The sequence below is a fragment of the Phoxinus phoxinus genome, assembly GCF_949152265.1.
Source record: "Phoxinus phoxinus genome assembly, chromosome: 17".
NCBI classification, from domain to species: Eukaryota; Metazoa; Chordata; class Actinopteri; order Cypriniformes; family Leuciscidae; genus Phoxinus; species Phoxinus phoxinus.
The window spans coordinates 22661503-22678075 of NC_136892.1; the positions used below are offsets into that span (position 1 = coordinate 22661503).

The 16573-nt window shown below is 35.8% G+C and overlaps 2 protein-coding genes and 1 long non-coding RNA gene across 4 annotated transcripts in view; 1 reads left to right on the plus strand and 2 right to left on the minus strand.

Moving 5' to 3' along the window:
• Window positions 1-998: 998 nt before the first annotated feature.
• gfi1b (growth factor independent 1B transcription repressor) lies at window positions 999-6565 on the plus strand. 2 transcript variants are annotated; one of them, XM_079587147.1, is made up of 8 exons: window positions 999-1028; window positions 1430-1671; window positions 2186-2295; window positions 3311-3496; window positions 3624-3856; window positions 4761-4898; window positions 5000-5165; window positions 5673-6565. In XM_079587147.1, the coding sequence occupies exons 3-8, from the start codon at window positions 2190-2192 to the stop codon at window positions 5849-5851; spliced, it is 1008 nt and encodes a 335-aa protein (XP_079443273.1). In that variant the 5' UTR covers window positions 999-1028; window positions 1430-1671; window positions 2186-2189; the 3' UTR covers window positions 5852-6565. The 2 variants fall into 2 exon arrangements, with proteins under 2 accessions (XP_079443273.1, XP_079443274.1); XM_079587148.1 differs by having other exon boundaries at window positions 3627-3856.
• Window positions 5826-8963, minus strand: LOC306985189. Its single transcript, XR_013794760.1, has 5 exons — window positions 8941-8963; window positions 7550-7592; window positions 7401-7438; window positions 6646-7282; window positions 5826-5912 (listed from the first exon to the last, which is right to left on the minus strand). It is a non-coding gene; the product is annotated as an uncharacterized lncRNA (long non-coding RNA).
• Window positions 8964-13438: 4475 nt separating this feature from the next.
• The window catches only part of bcr (BCR activator of RhoGEF and GTPase), a 66189-nt gene continuing 63054 nt past the window's right edge, over window positions 13439-16573 (minus strand). The window contains exon 23 of the mRNA XM_079585189.1: window positions 13439-16406. Coding sequence (XP_079441315.1) covers window positions 16317-16406 — 90 coding nt within the window. The 3' untranslated portion in view covers window positions 13439-16316. The remainder of the gene's footprint in view (window positions 16407-16573) is intronic.

Genomic DNA, 16573 nt, shown 5'->3' on the forward strand with positions numbered 1-16573 from the left:
ATTGGCCTAGACTTAGTTTAATTACTTTTTATTTCAGTAAAACTAAATGCAAATTAAATGAAAAATGTTTGCAACTGGCCGAAATAAAATACCTTTTATATATTTCATACTTTATTTAAGTTTACGTTTATTTTATTTAAAATAACGAAAATGTTTTTATGGTTTTAGTTTTCTATAATAACCCTGGATGTATTTGCACCCTTGAGATTACAAGCTGTTATCTTTAAATCGCTACACAATAAAACAAATAAAAAACAAAAAGAATACTTTAGCAGAGGATGGTTTCGATCCATCGACCTCTGGGTTATGGGCCCAGCACGCTTCCGCTGCGCCACTCTGCTAGATGGCGTACGATTGAGAAATAATGACTCTTAATGGTAATGACTCTTCATGAGAATGACTCCTTTACGACAGACTACAACAGCCAAAATATATTAACAAGTCCTTGTGACATTAGAATTTGTGATTCTGAGTGAACTAGCCAGTCAAAATAGATATCCTTTGTAATTTAACCTACTTTAATGCATGTTTGAGCTCTCAGCAAACGTTCAATATTTTTTATACAAGGTGAAGTAAAGCAAGTTAAAGAAAAAAGAAACATGAAAACTGCAACACACACTCTAAAGCGCCCCTATAAGAAATAATTTAGTTATATTATGAAGTCACCTGAAAATGAGCTGCAGTTCACCACCAAATCCACACGGGGGCATGTAAATACATTAATCGAAATACATTCGAAATACATCAATGCGCGCGCACAAGGCATTATAAAAACTGATCCCGGGACATCTTTAAATGAAAATTATGAAATGGACAAAACGCACCAAGATTATAGACACTCAATAAATAAACAATTAAGAGTCGTCCAGCGCTTAGTTTAACAAACAATGAATTATTAGCCTAGTTGTACTTTTAATAATCAAAGATAAAACGCCTAAAGGCTGCAACCAAAACACAACTGTGCAAATAAAAGTAAGCAAACATTCTGAGGTACCAACATTACAGGTTTGGTGTGTATTTGGTGAGGGGTACGTTTAAGCAAAGTTTGTTGCTGGTTTAATGGTCTTATGTTTAAGCCCGCAAGATGTTTTACAGGAGTCAAGTCAACAGATGACCAATAATAGTGGTGATAAATTATTATATAAATTGGCAGTATCCTAGATGATTTGAGAAAATGTTTAGCTAAATATCACTAATGCATTGCTCTGTTAACCAATTTACCGTTTTACGCTCCATATGGCAGTATGCGGTCTAATAAAATAAGTAGGCTAGCCTACCCCTAATAAAATAATATATCGGCCTAAAATGTAAACAAATATTCTAACTATCAATTTCAAATGATAACTAATAGGCTATTTGTTCAAGTATATTAACTATAGTTGACCATTATGCCAAATAGTGTAAACCAGGATGTGTTTGCGTTTTGTAGTCAAATGTCGCACCTGCTCTGGCTGTAATTGGTTGAAAGCTCAGTCAGATTCCACCGCAGAATTATCGGATTGAAAATCAGGGAGGGGAGTTGAAAAAAAACTCAACGCAACCAACTCACAGAGATGCAGTGCTTAAGTTTCTAAACATCACAACGGATTTCCCAGCACTTTTCATCACGAAGTTTGTGAAACCCATCAAAGGACCTTAAATATATTTTTTTCAGGATCTACACCATTTCAGGTAAGCTGTTTTCATGTTTATGATACATTTGCAATTAAAATAAGTTATTTAAAAGTTTTAAAATGATTTTTTTTTTCAAAACTCAAGTATATTATTATTAAAATATATTTATATACATATTTAGATTTAAATAATTCTTATTTATTATTCAACAATAATTTGGTAGCCTATATTTAATATAACATATGTTATAAAATGGTCTCAAACCAGAACAAAGTTCAACTGAAACTTTCAAAACATCAACACCAAGTTTTGTAGCTTATAATAACTGTATACATTGTCACACTTTTTTTAGACACAGAAAGGAAAATTATATTACAAGAGCTTTGAGCAGGTTGTTGTTTTTTTATTTTTTATGAAATGACTTTGTCATCATACAGGGTAGCCAAATGTTTCATTTGTTTTTAGATGGATAATTTTACAGTTTTCTTATAAGTTTTGTAATAGTTATGGACATGTTATCATACAAATATGAAAATGGAAGTATCACAGTTAACAAATCTCATTTTTACAGAATCATGCCACGATCGTTTTTGGTGAAAAGTAAAAAGTCCTACAATGTGCACCGACCCATCGACACGGAGCAAAGTGAACAGAAAGTCCCGGACCCAGCACCCAAAACAAGTAAATTACATTATTATATTTCAGAAATACTGAATTTATACTGAAATGCTCAGTATGTTTTATTTTATTTTATTTTAACTAGACTTTAAAGTTACCCCGTGTGCATCTGACATAGGATGTTCATGAGACGAACAATATATAATTAAAATGTTGTTTGTTTTTGGAGGTTTTATATTCATTCTTCATAATTGCAAATCTCTTAATTCTCTTATTTGGGGGAAATAAATGATTCAGTGAGTGGCGAGCGGATGTGCCGAGCACCTGTCAGATTGATGTTTGCTGATGCTTCCGCCTCAGGCTGACTGTTATATGATTCTAGGGCTGTGTCTCAAAACCTTGACAGCTGCTTACTTAAGACAGCATTTTGGGCCTCATTTGTGCTCTTTATGGAGGTATAGCTCAATAGGCTGTATTCCATGGAAGTTTGTAAACTGTCTAGCGGTTAGGGTGGATGTTACGAATATGCAAACTAGGCCTATTCAAACAAGAGAGCAGTACTGTCACTGGATTATAACTGTTTTTTAGGGTTCATTTGGAGAAAATGCAGTGTTAGGAACAATCTCAGATCTGTCTCATGCTACCATAGGTTTTCTATGTACACACACACACCTCTAATACTCTTATTTAAAGTGCCTTTAGAGAGGAGATGCCTGAGTGAAATATTTGGATGGCTGGATGAATAATATTTGGATAGGTCAGCGAGTATTAAAAATATATGAACGCTTTTGCATAATAATCTCATTGCATTAGAAAACAAAATATAAAACCAAGTGGCGTTACATTTTAGCTCGCGTTTGAAGAAAAACGAACTGACGCCATGCATCCCAGTGATTATTGCAAAAAAGCCTTGAAAAGTATAGTTAGTTCTGATATAAAATCTATGATATATATGTAGCCTAATATATATATAGCATCAGATACAACTTGGTTTAATATTGTACTAAATTTCACTTTGGTGTTGTTAAAACCTGCAACCTTGTAACACATGCATTTTACGATCATTTTGATTTCTTAGTCCCAGCGCTGGTCCCTTTGGAACCAAAGGAACGTAATTCCCCAGAGCGGCCCCAGGTAGATTCCCTCACTCGACCTTCCCACAGAGACCCGTACGACTTCATCAAGTGTGAGCGAGAGCCCGACTGCCCAGTACCATCTCTACCTGAGCTGTCCGTCACAACCAGGCGGCCGTTTTACTTATCTGGTGAGTGTGGCGGTGCACTGCGTGTGTAAGGCACAAAAAAAAACATATTGTTAAGTATCATGTGACATCTCTAGGGCAGATTTAGAGAATAACAATCAACATCTTAATGATTTCACTGTACCTCCAGCAGAGCCTCAGTTGGCAGAGTTTCCATCCTACTACAAGAGCTCTTATGCCTGGGATCATGTTCCCACTACATATGACTTCAGGCAGATGGGCTTCCCGCCATCGCTCCTGCAGCACGCCAGCAGCCTGTACGGAGCTCATCTGAAGCAGAGCTCGGAGACTCCACAACCCCTGGATTGCAGCACACACTACTCACCTACGTCTAACACCTACCACTGCATTACCTGTGATAAGGTAAGATCATTATTTGTTTAGTTATTGTTTGTTTGTTTTGTATGTATATTATTATTTTAGTATTTTTTTATGATTCTTTAAAAATTATATTATTATTTTAAAATAATAAAATTTTCAATACATTTTGTTGATGTTGATAATTGAGTTGAGATCAAAGATTTTAACTGTTGTTTTATTTATTTTTTATTTCTAAATAAATTATAATACACACCATATCTATATTAAAATCATTTTACATCTATATTTTAAATTATTATATCTAAATAAAAATAATAAAAATAACAGGCATTATAATTTATAATTATAGTATATATATATATATATATATATATAAGTGCTGTCAAATCGAGGAATCGCTATTAATCGCATCTAACAAAAAGGTTTTGTGTGTGTACATTATTATAAAAATACAATTAAAATTATATATATATATATATATATGCACATATGTTATGTAAACCATAACTAATGTTAGATGTGATTAATCACACACATACACACACACACACACACACACACACACGCACACACACGCACACGGGGGAGGGTTGTATGTATGTACTCACTGTACATATATCAATAAATCAATGATAACATTAAAATATTGTTTATTTCAAATACATGATATATATAGCCTATATATATATATATATATACATATATATATATGTATATATTAATAATTTTATAAATAAAAATAAACAAATATTAAAATTAGATTTTAAAAATGTAAATTATAGGATTAGTAGGATATATAGGATAATATAGGATATATTATAACAATATTATTGTTTATTGAAAATTATAATTCTCTCTCTATATATGTGTGTGTGTATGTATGTATGTATGTATGTATATATATATATATCTCAATATCATTTGTGGTTTCTGTCCTCTTCTCCAGGTGTTTTCCACCCCTCATGGACTAGAGGTTCACGTCAGACGTTCTCACAGTGGCACACGTCCCTTCGGATGCAGCATCTGCAGAAAAAGCTTTGGCCACGCAGTTAGCTTAGAGCAACACATGAACGTCCACTCTCAGGTAAGAACAAAACATGCTGATCCCGTTAGTCCCATTGGACATCAGCTGGCATTTGGATAATGGCTATGAAATAATTAATTTTTTTGTTTTTGCATTTAAAGGAAAGAAGTTTTGAGTGCAAGATGTGTGGAAAGACCTTCAAACGCTCCTCGACGCTGTCCACTCACCTGCTGATCCACTCGGACACGCGGCCGTACCCCTGCCAGTACTGCGGAAAGAGATTCCACCAGAAATCCGATATGAAGAAACACACCTACATCCACACAGGTGAGACGCCACAGTGTGTGACTGCGTGTTTGTTGTGTCGTGGTTGAAATGAGATCTGTGATAAAAAGCACATGCGGTTTAATGCCCCCTCAATAACAGTTTCCCAAAAACTCTTCCCGTATTATTTGGAAATGCATGTTATCTACACACTCCTTCCATGTAAATCATTAAAACTGAATATGCTGAACAGATATTCACGTCAGATGCTGAAGTTGGCTTGCTTTCTAGGGTGTGTTTCCAAGAGCGCCACAGCTACAGATAAATCAAGAAAAGGAGATTAAACAAATGCTGTCCTGATTTGCATAGCTGGTCTTCCTGCTTTCCTGATGACTCTCGGGAAGTTACCTTTGCGTGTAGCAGACAGCCACTCCTGTGTTAAAAAAACAGAACAAATCTGGGTGGCACGCAAATCCATGCTTCAAGCTGTTTTTAAAAGCAAAGATTTTTTCCAGTGTTTTATACCAGTTAAAATGGGATTTTATTAAACATTATTCTGTTTGTTTGCAGGTGAGAAACCTCACAAATGCCAGGTGTGTGGCAAGGCCTTCAGCCAGAGCTCCAACCTCATCACACACAGTCGCAAACACACCGGATTCAAGCCGTTCGGCTGCGAGATCTGTTCCAAAGGCTTCCAGAGGAAGGTAGATCTTCGCAGACACCACGAGAGCCAGCACAGCCTTAAATAACGGAGGTTGCACGTGGCGTGGCGGACAGCGGGGAGGAAATGAAGACCACCAATGGCTGTTGCTTGAAAAAAAAAAAAAGACTCATGTTAATAGTTCACTCAAAAAATGAACTACATTTAAGAATAATAAAAATGACAAAATGACTTAAGCTAAAATGACTTGCTCACCCTCATGTTGTTCCAAACCTGGATGAGTATCTTTCTTCTGTTGAACACAAAAGAAGATATTTAAAAAAATGTTGGTAATCAGACATTGACTTCCATAGTAGGAAAAAAAAAAAAACAAGATGGCCGTCTTGTTACCAACATTCTTTAAAATCTCTTCTTTTGTAAAGAAAGAAACTCATGCAGGTCTGGGACAACACGAGGCCGAGTAAATGACGACAACATTTTCATTAAGACCTTTCAATTGATTTCATAAGGACTTTCTTTATTTTATCCAATGACACGTCAGAACTGTAATCTAACGAGCAGAAAGTCCATCGAATGATTTAAATGTCCATTTGAACTATTAAATGATATCCACATGCCAGGTACTGCCACCATGAAGGAGTCCAAACACATGTCTTTTATTTTCTTTTCTTTTAGTATAAAAAGTAGTAAGATTGTATGTTAGTGTTTAGGTTGAACTTTTTTTTTTGTCATGTTATTTATACAAACTCTTGTCACAAAAATAGTACTGCCGTAAATAAATACTATTGTTTAAAATCAGATGTAGAGTGCTTGATCAATCATTGACAACAGTGGATTTTTAAATCTAGTTGTGAGATGAAGAAGGGGGATGGGTGCACGTACTGTAAATGTGTAAGAAATCAGTCCTGCTACAGTGAAAAATGAGAAGAGTCAGCAAACAAGGCTTTGCAGTGTTTGTCTTCTCGTGTCTCCGCCCTGTCGAGGATCCGGATACACAGTTCCGTTGGCCCTGCCGATGGTTCTGCACACTGCCGGAGGCTGTGTGAAATCTCTGGTGTGACTGGAGATAAAGCTTCATTCAAATAGGTACCTGGAACTCTACATGCAAATCTCCTGCCTGGCAGGTTTGTAAACTTCATGTGTCTGAACGAACGGTCCTTGTGGGCCAGAGCTTGGAAAGAAAAGGCAGTGCAGCGAAACAAAGACATTTATATTTATGAATGGGATGATTGCTGTGATTAAACTTTGACCAACTGGGACTTCTTAGTCTTAGTTGTGCAAACATTTAGACTACAAAAACTCAGAGATTTTGCTGACGTCTCTTCTCAGGTCACTCCCCATCAGTGGAGTTCAAGCTGCTTTGCCAAACAAATTCCTATACTGACACAGCTTTACGCACACCTCCCCTCTCAAACGAGAGACAGTTAGGAAAACGCAATCCACTTACACCGTACTGCAACGTGAATCACACATTACACATCTCTGTGGTTCTCTCAGAATGCTAAACTGTGGGTGTCACCTGATCACAAAAGAAAAACAGGACAGGTACAGTATGTGCCGTCATTTAGGAAAGAGGAACTTATTGAGAAAAAAGCTGAAGAAAGTTGATCAGAAATCTCATCACTTCCACTGCTGACCTGTTCCCCATCTGCGCTCTGCACACCTGCTCGCCTGTCTAAAAAATTAGGAACAGAAATCAGTGTCCGCATCAGGGTGGAAATAGTGCCTCTCTAGTACAGTTGGTAAACAAATCTGTGGTGCCTATGCAAATGATTATTTTCATTACCTCAGCAACGGGGTCTGAGTCAGAGGACAGTTACAGCCACATCCTGGAACAAACAGTAAATCCAATAGCAAATCACAATCTTGCTCAGGGAGCCAATCGGTGTCAGATTTGGATGACAGACAATGTATGAGCAAACAGGATTTTAGGACCAAGACGAGAGGGTGGGGTGTAGCCTTGAATGGAGAAAAGGGGAAATGAAGGGGCTAGCACACACCTGAGTTCCACTTCCTCTTTTTGGTGTGTGTGTTGATTTTGCATGATTTTGTAAATCAGAAAACTGTTTGTCCACCGTTTACGCAACAGTGCACTAACAGCAATTTCTGATTCTGAACATTAAACAGGTTTTGGTATAACGCCACGTAGCTTACACCTTAAATAACAACATACTGTACACTTTTCGTCAAATGTTTGGACACACCTATTCTTTCAATGAGGACTGTGTTGTCTGGGACAGACAGACAGACAGACAGACAGATAGATAGAAAATGTATATATATAATGTTTCTTATAATATAATGTTAAAAGTTTCTTAGTCTTACCAAGACTGGATTTAGTTCCTACATTTTTATATAATCATCATCATCCATTTAAAATAACTTTTTTATATGTCATTTATTGCTGTGATGGCAAAGCTGAATTTTCAGCATCATTCAGTCTTCAGTGTCACATGATCCTCCAGAAACCATTCTAATATGCTGTTTTGGTGCTCAAGAATTATTCACAAGAACAGATTTGGAAAATAAATCGTTTGTAACATTACAGAAATGTCTTTACTATCACTTTTGATCAATTTAGTGTATTCTTGCTGAATTTCCTTCAAAATCTCACTGGCCCTAAATTTTTGAACGTATATAGACCTTGATCACCAGGAAAAATGAGCACAGCCATCTTTAGAATTGTGTTCGAACTTCCGTTTGTGCAGTCGCTTTGTATATTTCTGAAGTGGATTTACTTAAAGGGATAAATCACCCAAAAATGTGTCGCCATTTACTCACCCTTATGTTGTTCCAAACCTGTATGAGTTTATTTGTTATGTTGAACCCAAAAGAAGATATTTTAAAGAATGTTGGTAACCAGACAGTTGATATTGACTTCCATATAATTTTTTATTCCTAGTCCATGGCTACCATCAACTTTTCGATTACCAACATTCTTTAAAATATCTTCTTTTGTGTTCAACAGAAGAAAGTAATTCATACAGGTTTGGAACAACATGAGAGTGAGTAAATGATGACAGAATTTAATTTTTTTAGGTGAACTATCCCTTTAACGTAGAGTTGATGAAAGTTATCATGAGCATTGTGATGTTTGAAGCGGATGTCATAACAAATGTCATTAGACCGGGCAGATTTTAAAACGAGCGATTCATCCATTAATCCGTAAGATCTTACCTTCGTGTTGTGGAAATACAAACCGGAAGACAGATCACAACCTATATACTGTCTATGATCACAACGAGCGCAGCGCTGAAAAGGGGCGGGGCTACATAAGGTCAAAACACTTCCCTAGGTCTATATCTTTAACTGCACATTGTCATATGAAAAACCCTCAAGTGCCTAACGTACGGACACTAATGATCGTTCAGTAAGAGATTCAATCAGATGTTGATTCAGTAACCGCTCTGACAGATCCAGGGACTCACGGAACTCAACAGACTTCTTAACCTGTGTTGACTGTCGAGTGTTGTGTGTAGAACTCAATTTAAATGGTTGTAATTCATGAAGACACTCCGCAGAGTTTCAAAAAAGCACATCAACAAATGAAAGTGAACGTTATAAAAGTTTAAAGCAAATCTACCAAACTAAACTTTTTTTATTTTATATAATATTTTTATTTTGCTAAATAATTTGGATTAATTCTAAAATCGCTAGAAAATCAAAGCCTAACCAAGTTGCATTCCGAATTTGAATTTGACATCTCAAAAATTGAGCCCGCTAAACGGTTGGGAACACGATGTCCAATTTCAAAACAGTTTTCACAGGATGACTTTTCAGTTTTTAAAGTTTCAATTGATATAATGATGATTACTAAAATATGTGATAGAGAAAAAAGGCAAGAAAAAAAAGTTTTTTAAAACAGTATACAGTGGAGAAAATCAGTCTACAAAAGATTGTCCGCTACATAAAAAAGGCTACTTTTTAGTTTTGTGAAGAAATTCATGTTATCACAAATTATATTTGTCTACAATACTGATTTCAGGCATTTACACACAAACCTCATCGATCATGAGATAATGAGAAACAAATTCAGTTAAGCATGTACAAAGTTTGATTTTAATCTTTTAATATATTCCAACGAATCATACCCACCACCATATGTTAAATTCACTCAGCTTTTGCAGCTGTTTTGTGTTTGTAAAAACAGTTGATTCAGAATTAATTGTCAGGAACAATAAAGAGATGTGCCTTAAGATATTTTGGACTGGCCGACATCATAAAAAAAAAAAAACACTTCAATAGGTCCGCTGCCAAAAGCTGTTAAAGCCTGCAGGCAAAAAGAGAAATTTGACCTATAGTGTACATCAGTCCGCTCGTATAAACAATGTTAACACGTCCACACTGAACCAGTGCATCAGCACAAAATATGACACTTATACTCCAGACATAAATTCATCATATGTATATATAAGCACAGAAACATTCACAAAAGGTCACAACATCTTTCAAGATTACAAAAGCAGAGTGGTAGAGCGTAAGGGAGAAAACAGGGAGGGATGAAGAAAAAAAAGATAGAAGGAGAGAGATTTGCTTAACAAATGAGCAGATATGCAAATCACTCTGACTGCGCTTGCCTGAGGCAAAGCAGCAGTCGACGGTGTGAGCGCGAGCAGAGACCTTATCACAGAAAGGACTATCATAAATGAAAATGAACACATTAGAAAGTAAAGACTTGAGCTTTTAAACTGACTGATTGTGTAGCAGAGCATGACATAATGGCAAAAAACACAGCTTTAGCAAAACATTATCTTTGTTATTTTCAAAAATGAACTTAATATGCTACTTTTTTTGTGGATTTTCAGCATCACCCATTTTATGTTCACGAAAGCAAGAGAAGCTCCTAAACAGCACTACAAAGGTTTTTAAAGAATGTATAAAAAAAAACAAAAAACAGAAAACAAACAGAAAACGAATCGTGCGGAGAAACATATTTACTTTAAAACATGTTTGGTTGAGTCTCTCATCTTGCTACAGATGCAAAAAAATAATATTTATTTTAAAGCTTTTCTTTTTACAGCATATGGAAATCATGTGTTTGAGCATAAGAGTATATTTACAAGTGCTTGCATATGCAGTCATGCACAAAGACCTGAACATGAACGGCTTGTGTCTTATGAGACTTCAGTCCAAATTTCAAACAGTGCTACAGGCGCGTCTCAAATAAAGGGACTGTTCAGGGAGTTTTATGGGTTTGGAGATGAGGAGAAGACGCAGATAGACAGCTGGCACGTCACGCCAAGAGCGGAGCGATGACACAGCAGGGCCCGAACCACACAGATTAGAGTGGGACACCACCAGATAAGGGGCAATCATTATTTAAATCCACTCAGGGGTTTATGCATGTGGCTAACGAAAGATATAGGGAAACCAAATGAATGCTTTTATTGCAAAAGTGTCCTGATGTTAGTTTATCCTTGTGCATTTGCTTGTGCAATGCTGAGTGTCATTTGATCTCATATGATTTTGAGGGGACAGTGCAGTTAAAAATAAACAGAGTGATCTAATTATAAAAATCTACAACACCTGAGCCAAGGTTTTAGAAATGTGTTGGTTATGTTGCTGCCATGGTTTAGAATGTTTTTTTTTATACCATTTCCAAGAAAAGTTTAATGGTTTTAAAAATGTCAAGTTAAAAGTTAACATTTTCTATTAACATTATCCTTTAAGATAGTGCACACTTATTGATATGAGAGTACAATCTTAATTCTCAATTTAAAAAAAGTTTTTTAATATATATTTTAATGTATTAAGTATTTATTATTATTATTACCTGCTATTTTATACAAATATAAATACTAACTGATTCATAAAAAATATTTTTTGGGGAGTCGCACCACATGATATTTTACAACCTGAACTAGACTCAAAATATCTCATATGAATCTAATGAATAAAAGTATATATACATTTATTATGATTATTTTTTATTATTATTTTTTATTTTTTACAATTATAAAGACTTATTAATTTATAGATTACATTTGGGGGAGTCTCACCACATTAGATTTTACAACCAAAACCAACCTCAGCTTGTCATAACCAAATATCTTATTAATTTAAAATAATTATGTATGTATAAATAATCATATAATACAATAATAATATAATTAAATAATAGTTTATATTAATATTAAAAACAATTAATATAAATATAAAATAATTGATATAATTAAACATGCTTATCGTAGAAGAGGTATATTCAAGTCACTGTATGTATGAGTATGAGTTGCATTTTTTATGTATTTGAATAAATTACTAGATAAGAAGATGAAACTAAGCATGAAAACATTGACCCATAAATCAATTGCACATTAAAATCTGTTTTTTCTTTGACTCAATGAGGTTACAACGCATGGCTCAATACAAATTTCCCTCGCAAGATTAAAGGGAGCAGATCTGTCTGGCTGTGGATGCGTGAAACGTGTCAGGTCACATACAAATGGCAAACCAGTGATACTGAGTGATTGACAGATACCGGACATGAGGGAGGGGTGAGAGGGTTTCAACCAAGTTCGGTGACCAGCCAGGAGCAAAACTGCCTCAGACACAACCAGGATCATCAAAACGGCCTGGAGAGGAGGCAACAGAACAAGAAAGTAAAAACCACACATTAGAAGTGAGCGAATGTAAAAAGGGGAGACATGGAAATGAAGTGGGAGAGGAGGAACAAACCTAGGGTTGGTGAAATGGCCTCTCAGAGCAGGCAGGGCCGTGATGGGAGCAAGATAGTCTTATCTGACCCCATCCACACTGCAACGGTCACAGCTTTCACGGCCCGCTGAGGGAGGAGCGACAGCCGGAGGAGAGAGATAGAACTGTGGACATGAGTAATCAGACAGCAACAGACGACACAACACTCTTTCTCACTCGCTCTCATAACAGCTCTATGACATAATGTCAGTCTGTATTTTAACTCAGTCCATCTCTCCTGTTCCTCAAAGCTCAGAGTCTCATATTATGAAGAGGAAACAGGGCTTCTTATCGGACACTGGAGGACTGTGCTGCCTCTGCAAAAGCACAGGACTAGACATAATGCACCAAAAATAAATCTACTAAGCTGCTCTTATAGGAAGCTGCCATCTTTCCTGATGTCCTCATGACATATTGAGGAATACTTTTAAATAAGGCTCTATGGAACAAAAACATTGACATACAGAAACTGACTATATCATTAAAAAATATAATAATATGTATACAAATATTTTTGAAACATTAATCAGTAGCATAACCTAGTTACATTTACATATGTTTTCCTGCATTTGCAATGTTATTGGCAATAGTATTACTGTTTTTGAAAAGTCTTGTGATATGAAAAAAAATGGGTTTCATTTAATCTATACTGAACAGTGCTATTTTTGTCAACATCTAGCATGCAAACACTGATGAAAATAAAAATAAAAAATTCAATCTTCCGTCCATATATATATATATATATATATGTATATAATGAAGCAATGTACAGCTGTGCTGCCCCAATGTGGACACATATATACATTACATTATGTATAATACAAACTCAAATTTTTAAAACATTTCTGCTAAACATGCAAAATGAACAAATAAATTGAGAATATGAACTCAAATACAAGGCAGGGAAACTACTCTGGCACCACAGATTAAATATGAAAAGTAATATTTTTTGGGGGGAAACACCATGAAGCAGCAGGTTTTCATATACAGGAGGTTTTATTCAACATTTTGTGTATAAACATAGGCCGCAAATGCCTTCCAAACGTTTCAGTCTGCAGAATTCATTATCTATTTGTACAGTCCTATAACCAGAACATTAAGATATTAGCAATAATAAATAGTGACAAAAACCTTAAGAGGAAAAGGGGAGAGCATCCATAGCCTGTCCCAGTGGCTGTCCAGCATGTCTTCATGTGTTTAAAGGCAAGATTTCAAAATAAATCATCAGAACATCACAATGGATGACACAGATGGACCCCTTGCAGTGCTTTCATGACCAATCATTTCAAAACCGTTATACTTCGTAGATACAAATAAATCTGTTTCTTGCATAATGCAATATCAGACTGCAGAGAGTGTGATGTTTATAGACGTTTCTCGCTGTGTGTGATACAATCTCATTACGTCGAGAAGAAATGATCACATTAGTCTTTAAACGATGTGCAGTGCAAAGAAATTGCTTCTCAAATATCATGCGCTGTATCACTCCCATTGGACTGGAGCATATGTCCAATATTTCTAACCCAGTAACATTCAACAATCTAAATAAGCACATTAAATAAGCAATTAACACAACTGGAATGCTTTGAATCACCTGATGCCTTCTGATAGCAACAGATCACAGTTTATGTGTTTAAGAGTTTCATTTTACAAGAAGAAAATCGGGGAAATCTCTAGAAGGAACCACATGTGATGCTGTAAAATTATGATTATTAATATCTTGTATGCTGAATTCAGTTCGACAGGTGCAAGATACAGGAAATGTACATTTAGTGTCGACAATCAGAGAATAGGACAGATGAGATAATGGGAACGCACCTTTACTGGACACGATAACGGAAAAAGGCGGTGGATTAACAGAAATTCCTTTTCAATTGCTAAACCCCTTTTTGTATATATGACACAGACTTCAAAAATCCTTCTACAGTAGCCAGAATTTGGTTTAACATTACAACTCAAACACACAAACAAACAACACTTATCAAACTTAAAAAAACAAACATATAAAACACTTTTAAATCAAAAAAACATGCCTGCATGTTAAATAATGTAACTAAAGCACCTTTAACTGAAATAATAATTAAGAGCACTCATTTTTACTGATATAATTAACAGAAATGCTATAAAGACAGAATACCTGTACTGTTCCTGTACTGTTCCTGTACTGCATCGTTCTTGGCGTCCACTATTAACCCTTCCTTCATTAAACCATCTGACAGGACTCAAGGATAACAGTTTGTGCTATATACAGCATTGTGTTCTTACCTTCAAAGGGATAGTTCACCTAAAAATAAAAATTCTGTCATCATTTACTCACCCTCAAGTTGTTTCAAACCTGAATGAGTTTCTTTCTTCTGTTGAACATGGAGATATTTTGAAGAATGTGTGTAACCAAACAGTTGATGGTCCCCATATACTTTCTTTTTTTTTCTCCATACTATGGAAGTCAATGATTTTTTGGTTACACACATTCTTCAGATACACACATTCACTCATTCATATCATCTTTCATGTTTAACAGAAGAAATAGACTTATACAGGTTTGGAACAACTTGATGGTGAGTGAATGATGACAGGATTTTAATTCCCGGGTTGAACTATCCGTTTAATGTCTTACGATGAGACAGAGAGGCACAGCTGTATGGTTCTCAGCGAACATAAACCACAGTGTGCTGTGAAGCCAAAGCACGCTAAAAACCTCTGTGTTTGGTCATCTCTCAACACTAGATACACGGCAGGGGAAACGCTAGTATTGTGTGCTATCCTCAGAGGATCTTCAAATCCTGAACGGATTAAAAAATAAAGGACAAAATAAGAGGATATGTAAGGAATCTACAGTACTTCATTACACAGATAAGTTAGCGATAAATGTAGACATACTCTGAAATGACAGTGATGTTGATATCTGTCCCCAAATAAATAATCATAATTATTCTATATGTATTACATAAAAACTTAGAATAAAGAAAAATATATTGACCCTTTTGGTTATGTACTTAGAAATGCATGAAGGTTTATCTCTCTCCCAAAATATGAGGGAAAAGATCTAAACTACAAAAGCATAATGAAACGCAATGTTTTTAAACACTCTCATGAATCCTTAAATATTGCTTGATAGAGATGTATGGGTCAAAAAAAAGAAGAAAAATAAAAACCAAGATTTTACTCAGATCAATCTATTTTTCAGAATGTTTCTTGATGTTCTTAAATTAGAATCACATCAACACTGACAAAAACTGAACCAAACACCATCGTCTACACAGAAATCCTATTAAATTAAGTCCTTTAAATGATTGACGAACACTTCATTTGACTTTTAAAGAGTCTGCAATAAGAACTACGTTGAACTCCCATGTAATTATCTATCACATAAAAGGATTTGGAGCTGAATACTGAATTGTAGCAGCACAGAAAGAGCATCAGTGACCAGTGGGGACAGACAAAATGAGGACAAACATAAAGCCAGAAGAGACAGAATTCACTGTCACCAGCTGATATGAATGACCGTTAGTGGCCCACATACAGGACACAAGAGCGTGCTCAGCGATCTGACGAGTCACAGAATGCGGAGCGAAGGTGCTGAACGGACACTGATGTTCAGAGAAACATAGGCGGTTTACATGGAGGGTTCAGTAATATTCAAGATGTGCTCCGAGTAAGTAGAGTTCTTCAATGTTTAAAAGGGCTGAGGTGCCCCCTAGTGGCGGCAGCTATAAAATGCGTGAAAGGCGAAGCACTCCTGCCTTTGCCCAGAAGGACGTAGCTCTTGTGCATTCCAGTGTCCATTACCTAGTTGGTGGACATACTCGCTTGCTCTCTTTCCAACTGGTGTAAAGCTTACAATGAGAATAAGCAGTCCTTTAGACCTCTGTGGAAAACAGGATACTCTGTCTCTTACTGTCTGGCGTCGGGATGGTCTCCAGCTGAAGAAAATACAACAGAACTTGCACCTACAAAAGCAAAGACAGAGGATGTCATGAGACGGGTAACTGATAAAAAACAAGTACATACTGTAAATGTGTTTCCTATAGCTTTCACAAACAAAGACACGTTTAAATCATTTTCTGTGGTACTTGCCAGCATGTTCATAGACCTTAAATTGTAAATAGTCAATCAT

Excerpts from the sequence above, each read along its gene's own strand:
- gfi1b (XM_079587147.1), top strand. The coding sequence starts at position 2,190 with ATGCCACGATCGTTTTTGGTGAAAAGTAAAAAGTCCTACAATGTGCAC. Across the intron at positions 2,296-3,310 it reads GGACCCAGCACCCAAAACAA|TCCCAGCGCTGGTCCCTTTG; the intron begins GTAAATTACATT and ends TTGATTTCTTAG. Across the intron at positions 3,497-3,623 it reads GCGGCCGTTTTACTTATCTG|CAGAGCCTCAGTTGGCAGAG; the intron begins GTGAGTGTGGCG and ends CTGTACCTCCAG.